At 50.1% G+C, this 7,556-nt stretch overlaps 1 protein-coding gene across 4 annotated transcripts in view; it reads right to left on the bottom strand.

Annotated features, from left to right (window-relative positions):
• Positions 1-7,556, bottom strand: part of SLC25A37 (solute carrier family 25 member 37) — a 40,062-nt gene that overhangs the window by 12,644 nt on the left and 19,862 nt on the right. Inside the window, exon 1 of one of the 4 annotated variants that reach the window (XM_049631582.1) lies at positions 4,704-5,568. The exons of the other annotated variants lie outside the window; for them this stretch is intronic. Within the exon in view, the coding sequence (XP_049487539.1) occupies positions 4,704-4,769 (66 nt within the window). The 5' untranslated portion in view covers positions 4,770-5,568. Of the gene's footprint in view, positions 1-4,703; positions 5,569-7,556 lie in introns of those variants that run through there. 4 annotated transcript variants of the gene reach the window in all.

Raw genomic sequence — 7,556 nt, 5'->3', positions numbered from 1 at the left:
AAGAAAGAAAGAAAGAAAGAAAGAAAGAAAGAAAGAAAGAAAGAAAGGAAGGGAGAAAGAGAAAGGAAGAAAGGAAGAAAGAAGTAATAATATAAAAAACGCCCACATCGAAAAACATACACTTTCAGGATCAGTAGAAGATAATGCGAAATCTACCCATCATCCATTCAAAAGCATCTGCCAAGCTCCTACTTTGAGGCAGGTGCACAGACACCGCAGCAACGGGCATGTGAGGGGCTCCCAAGTTCATGGTGTGAACATCACAGCACAATGGGTGGGCACAATGCCCAGACCAGGGCTGCGCCCCAAAAGGCTACGCAGGGGTCTCTGTTCCAGACTTTTCCCAGAGAAAGGAAATTCAGTTCAGGCACCCACTGAATGCCAGGAAAATGCCAAATAGTAATAGCGTCTGCCACCCGGTGTCTGTTGCAGAATCAGCAATCAAACCCGTAAATTTAACTCTATCCCATGCGCCAACTGTTCCCAAGTTGCATGGACAGTCACTAAGTAGAAGCACAGGGAAATGCCTAGGCCAGACTGCAGGTCCCAACCGCAGCCCCCTCCCTATCTTCCAAGCCGCACAGCCAGCCTGCCACAGGTGCACGGCCTCACCCTCCGGCCCAAAGCCCAAATCTCTCCCACTGGCACCCCCTGCCCATCTATGGCACTGTGTACCCCCTGCACTGGGGCCCGCTGATGCCACTCCAGCTTCCCGTCCACAACCACACAGGGCAGAGAGTGTCAGGCCAGGAGCCTCTTCCCATGCAGGCACACAGATCCCTGCGGGCAGCCGGGAGAGAGAGAGGCCTTTTTGGCACAGTGCTTTGTCGGGAAAGAACTGCCTTCCGGAATGAAGCCACGGACCTCATCAAGGGCCTAGAGAGTCCTATCCTCACCTGCCAGAATCCTTAGGAGGCATGCACAACAGAGAAGAAACCCAAACCACATCAAGGAGAACCGTGCACACACAGTAAAACCTTCAGCACTCTTGAGTTCAAGACTGCCAGCGTTCCGACTCAGAATCTGGGTCCCAACTCGGAATGTCGTCCTTCCATGTTTGACACAGAAGACGGACGATTGTGCCCCGGCCCTTGGAAAAACAGTCGAAATCGTAACAAAAATGAGACATGAGGATCGCACTCGGTACCATTCCCACGCACACACTAACCAGGAACAGAGCACTGCGGGAAATGCTTTACAGAGAACCACGCTGTTTGTGACAAGCAGAGGCACATCGAAGTTTATTCTCCAGTTCAAGATTCCAAATCATGTCTTTTTAAATCTCCCAAACTGGCAAAGGTGTCCACACGAAGAGAATATACCTTGTCTCTCTCTTTTGTTAATCAAAAGGAAAGCTTGATCCTCTTAAAAAATTTTTTAACGTTTTTCATTTTTGAGAGAGAGAAAGAGACAGGGCATGAGCAGGGGAGGGGCAGACAGAGAGAGGGAGACACAGCATCTGAACCAGGTTCCAGGTTCTGAGCCGTCAGCACACAGCCCCACGCGGGGCTCGAACCCACGGACCACGAAATCATGACCTGAGCCGAAGCCGGATGCCCAACCGACTGAGCCACCCAGGCGTCCATCCCCTTGATCTTCTTCAAGTTTAGGAACCAGCAGGAGAAAAATGACTCCTTCAAAGAAGTCCTTGCCTCCCTCTCCCTTCCCCCCAGATAAAAGGGGGGAAGGGGGGAAGGAGAAAGAAGCATGTGGTGGTGTGGTGATGGGGAGTTCCAGGCACATACATTCTGAAAGCCCCTGGTGAGAACCAGCATTTTAGAGCAAGAAAAAGGGCTAGTTCATTGTGCCATCGGTCAGAAGAGCAGTACCAAGACGAGGCGGAGAGATGAGAGTGGGTAGGAACACGCGTCTGCATCCATTTCCCTGCCGCCCCTATGGGAAGGTCCAGACTCCCCTCAGCTCCAGGCCACCCCGATGCTCAGGGGAGGCGGGGAGGGAGCAGGCGCGCTCTCTCTCTCTCTCTCTCTCTCTCTCTCACACACACACACACACACACACACACACACACACACACGAGACAACAAACCAGCGAGGCGGCCGCTCTTCCTTTTGGCTGACGCCCCACAGGAGGCCTGTTTTCAGAACAGCCACATGCCAACGTTCCTGGTTACCTACTGCCTCTAAAGTGTGGAGCCTGGCCTGCGGAGCGTTTGAGACATCTCTTATTCATACTCGCCAGACGAAATCCTGAAACCTTCAGGGCCCATGAGGGGTGTGCTTCGGGGTCACTGCTGTTTCTAGGGATAAAATGACTCAGTATTCAGTAGAAAATACAAATTCCACCAAGACCACCAAAACCAAGTTCCTTGGCCTTCCAGGGAAGGAGCCACAGCACTTCTCCTGAGAACAGGCCACAGTGAGGAGTCAGACCCCAGAGCACATCCAACTCAGAAAGGGTGGCCCAAGAGGGGCCATGGGACCTGTACCTAGAGAGAAGAACGGTACCTCAACTGCTAAAAAAAAAAAAAAAATGGAGCTGTCTTTACGATCCCTTGTATTATGATTTGACTTTTTGACTTCGTGCATGTGCTACTTTGATTGAAAAATAAAAGGCAAACAGGGCAGGGAGAGGAAATGAACAATTCTGCCCACGGGGGACGCGACTGTGCGGGTGGCTCTGGGAAACGGGAAGGTATGGCCCAAGGTTATGTTCAAGGGTAAATGCAGAGGTAAGGTGCAGGTGGAGAGGTCGCTCTGGACTCAGGAGGGTGGCTGGGCGCTAGACAATCAATAAACGTTTGCTGAGAGAAAGGCAGGTTGGGACTGGACGATGGGAACGGCTTGCTCAGGAGCTTGGAATTTACTTTACAGTCAAGTGTTTTCCACGGTTACGTATTGCACGTGACGGCAGCTACGGAGAGGCACGCAGTAAGCAGTACAGATGGGGTCTCTCACAGCCGGAGCAGGGATCAGACCCAGGCAACGGAAGCCCTCCCTACCAGGTCTCATCACAGGCTGGCCTCTCTCCGCTCTCTCCAAAGCCACGGCCACAGGCAAGGCCACCACAAGGCCACCTCACACCCACTGGCAGCGGCGCACCGCATTCCCACATCCCTTCATCCTAGGAGCTGACCCTGGTCACTCCTGCCCTTCTCTAGAAAACTCTCCAGCAGATGGAGGCAGGGATGAGAGAATCCATGCCTGGCTCAGACCCAATATACCCAGGAAATACTCAAAACATCCAGTTTGCGGCCAGCCCAAAGGATTAAATTATTTCTGCCCTACACGTGGGAAAATTCCCAAGATTCCAGGTAACAGGGCTCGGAGTTCACAGAAGGGATTGGTGACCCTAGCAAGATGAGCAGGGGCCCAGGGTCCTGCGTTCTAGTCCTACACCTGATATTAAGGACTACGGTGGCCTTCAACAAGTCAGCTGGCTTCTCTGAGCCCCCAAGCCTCTATTCACAAGATAATTATAGTAATAAAAGTCATACCAACAACTATCTCCATTTTACAAACAAGGAAACTGAGGCACAGAGGGGATAAGCAACTTGCTCCAAGGTCACAGAGTACACACAGGAATGGAAGCCAGGCAGATTGGCTCCAAAGCCATGCTCTGAACCAGGAGGCCACACGACCTCTCCCTGGGGGGTGGACAGTAGGGATCACAGGTGATCTCTAACTACCTTCCTGTCTCTGATGTGCTCTGTTTCTCCTGTCATGCTAAGTCATAAATGTATACTAGTCCTTATGTGTCCGACCTCTTTGAAGAGGGAATAGTACCCTGACTATGTCAAAGTCACCTAAATCTTCACTGCTTAAGACCACGATGCTCCTGAGGGATCTGTGTCCAGCCTGCCAGCTTATAGACAGTCACAAGCCCAATCACATGGAGTTCACATAGCTTCCCTGTTTCCCATCGCTGGCCATCAGCCTGGCCGCTGATTCCAAGGGGAACAGGGTAATAGGGGCTCGTTCAATACGAACCTGTTGTCACTCAAAAAGAGCTTGAACCATTTGCCCGCCCAGGTTGTGGCCAGGAGGGGCATCTGGATGGATGAAAGCCCGGCGCTCTCTCAGTATTCAAAGGCTAAGACTGAATATTCCAAAGTTCAGGCCGTTTTCAGAGAAGAATTTAATTCACTGCTATTCCCTGGCCTCCCCGGGGCCTCCCTGACTCAGCAGCCTTGTCTATGTCATTGGCTTATAAACACCCCACCTACAAGTAAGGACAAGATGTCAGAGGCAGAACTGAAGGAACGCCTCATTCTCAAAAGTGTTTTATTTTCCTCGTATAGAGGTAAACTCGCTGAAGCACCCTAACGCCACATCAAAGAACAAATTTAATGCAAGAATCCACATGGAAGTACCCTAGAAGAACACAAAGCCACCCCATGGCACCAGGACGACCTGGGTGCAGAAGAACAGGATGTGGCCACTGATTCTCCACACGACCATTCTGGTCCCTGCTTGCTCCTTCAGCCCTGGCCGCTCCACCATTGTGGCCTTGCGTGGTGGGGCTCCCTGTGGGCTTTTGTTTGATTTCAGAGTTCTAACACCCACCTATCCCCCAACCTCCACTTAGTTTTCCCTAACTAGGAAACAGTTATGGGATTTGCCCAAGCTCCCAGAGCTGGTCAGCACTGTGCCAGGACTGGCCAACACTCCCAGACCCAGCCCTGCAACCACACTTTGCTGAAGATTCCAACTGTGGAAATCTCAAAACTACCTTGTTCACCCACCCGCCGGCCTGATGCTCGGATAGTCTCTTGGGGTGCGGAGTTCATCCATTCAATCAACAATGACATTTTGGGCTTCTACTCTAGGCCTGACTGACTCTGTGATTAGCGCCCGAAGACACAAAGATGTCCCCTGTCCCCGACCACCTCACAATCGAAGTCTATTATTCTATTTTTCAGCTGTATGCACTTCGAGGAAGTTACTCAACTTCTCTGAACTTCGGTTCCCTCATCTGTGAAAACCCCGATGTCACGTGCTTCCTGCAATGGATACATGAGAAAACTTTTCAGCGCACAGATCACCTAGCACAGTACAGGAGGTGCTCCATAAATGTTTATCATCTTAGTCATTATTTTTATAAGGGCTCCAGCACATTCCTTAACCACCACCTATGTTAACACAAATGGCTTTGAAATCTTAATAAGAACCACCACCAAAAACTGACCTAATCTTGCCAAGAAGGTGTGAGGCTTTTCCTTCCTCCTGCTTGCTGACAAATGGCTGTTTGGCATGAAGGATCTCATTGCAGGTCTGAACTGAACATCAGATGACAGAGTAGGATAGGCTATAAACCACTCACACAACAGACCCCAAGGTCCCAGAAGGAAGCTGCCAGCCACAGGGCACAGGTGTTGAGGACACCAGGCCACAGTGCCTACGACCACACAAGGTATGGACAGGAGTGAAACCTAACCCCCAGCCCCTCTGATCAGAAAGAGGCTGGGTGGGGGTGCCTGGGTGGCTCAGTCGGTTAAGCATCTGACTCCTCATTTCTGCTCAGGTCATGATCTCACAGGCTTATGAGTTTGAGCCCCACATCAGGCTCTGTACTGGCAGCATGCAGCCTGCTTGGAATTCTCTCTCTCTCTCTCTCTCTCTCTCACTCTCTCTCTTTCAAAATAAATAAAATGAATAAGCAGAAAGAAAGAAAGAAAGAAAGAAAGAAAGAAAGAAAGAAAGAAAGAAAGAGGCTGGAAAAAGCAAGTGGGCTACCCATTCCCACTGGCGTCCAGGCCCACAAGGCCAGCACCGCAGACTCGAGGGCCCCACCTGGGTCTAAACCCCATTCTGCTGCTTCCTCCTCGTACCTTTGCACCTTTGGCAAATTATTTCATTTCTCTGAGCCTGTTTCCTTATCTGTGAATGGGAGATCATAATAGCACCTATGTCTAACGTCTCTGTGAGGATTAAAGGAAGTAACGAATGAATGAAAAGCCCTTTGCCTGGGGTCTGGCATACAGCTGCTACTGCTCTCATTCATGTCTGGGTTTTTGGATGGTTTTTTTGTTTGGGTTTTGTTTTGTTTTGTTTTGTTTTGTTTTGTTTTGTTTTTGGAGAAACAGCAAATTCCTAGGAAGATCTAACTTCTATTCTAATTCCTTCTTAAAATTCTCATTCCCTTGGAGCAGGGTGCCCTCAAGATCGGCCCTGGTCGGGAGCAACCCCCCGCCCCCCACAATGACTGCACACTGCGACTAGACTAGATTGCCTGAGTCATCATCCGGACAGCCCGAGCAGCTTACAGTTCTGCTGCCCTCTTAACTGAAGAGAAACTGAGGCCCGGAAAAGCCAGGGGACTTGCCCACAGCACGCACAAGGGACTCTGTCCCTCCCACCCCACTTCCACATTCACCTTTCTTGGCTCTCAGTTTCTAGATGGGACCCAGCTGCTTACATTAATCCTGATTATGTAACAAAGGGAACCTGGGCAGCCTGAAAGGGAGAGGGGAAATCACCAGTGTCAGTTTACAGAGGCGCCAAGGGTCCAAGATGGCAGTGCCTTGGGAGGCTCACTCACCTGGCCTGGTTACTCAGAAGCAAGGGTGGTTCTGGAGACCTTTAACCAGTGTGAAAGTCCGGGCTGGGCTGAGCAAGAGCCTTAAGTCCCAAGGTTCCCTGACACTGCTGGCTGCAGCCCATTTCCTGGAGGTCACCACTGTGGAAAGGGCCCTCCTGTGCTCAAGGACTTGCTCTTCTCTGAACTGCAGGGAAACAGCCAGATGGGGCCAAGAGGAACCACAGAACCCTCTGTGGGCTCTGCCCCCTCTCCTGTGGTCCACCGTCACCCTGCAGGACTTGGGCCCCCACCGTGGGCGTGGGCAGGTGCTCAGGTCTCCCGGATTCCGGAGGATACATCCACGTGATGCTACAGGGCACAGATGTCTCCACCGAGGATGTCTCACTTTCCTAAACAGGGGCAATCCTCCCAAACCGTGCATTTAAATGTGAGCATGAAGGGACAGAGCCCTGTTCCAAGAGTCAGAAGACCTAGGCTCCTGCCCAGCCCTGCCCTCAAATCCCTGAGGAACTGGGAGCAATCTAACTAACTGGGTATCAAAACACGTTTCCACCAGAAGGTAAACACCAGAAAGGGTGAGAAATTTCCTCTGTTTTGTTCACGGATCTATTACAATTGGAAATTATCTGTCAAAAGGATAAACGGGAGTTAATAGTGATGTCTCTAAGGATGTCCTTTTTGGCTCACACAGTCTAAATCTATGAAACTGAAAAAGAATCCTTTGAAAAACAAACGTGCGTGGGTGTGTTTTACTTGCAGGGAGATAAATCTATATATCTACCTTACTGGCCATCAGGCCTACTTGCAGCGTTAAAACGTTTACCTGTATTTGAAAGAAAGAAAGAAAAAGGAAGGAAGGAAGGAAGGAAGGAAGGAAGGAAGGAAGGAAGAAAGGGGAAGGAAGGAAGGAAGAAAGGTAAAGAAAGAAAGAAAGAAAGAAAGAGAAAAAGGAAAGAAAGAAAAAGGAAAGAGAGAAAGAAAGAATGAAAGAAAGAAAAAAGAAAGAGAAAAAGGAAAGAAAGAAAAAGAAAGAAAGAAAAAGAGAAAGAAAGAAAGA

Source organism: Panthera uncia, chromosome B1, assembly GCF_023721935.1.
Source record: "Panthera uncia isolate 11264 chromosome B1, Puncia_PCG_1.0, whole genome shotgun sequence".
Lineage (NCBI taxonomy): Eukaryota > Metazoa > Chordata > Mammalia > Carnivora > Felidae > Panthera > Panthera uncia.
Note: the sequence above shows the minus strand (reverse complement) of the source record. Positions and strands in the feature narration are given on the sequence as shown.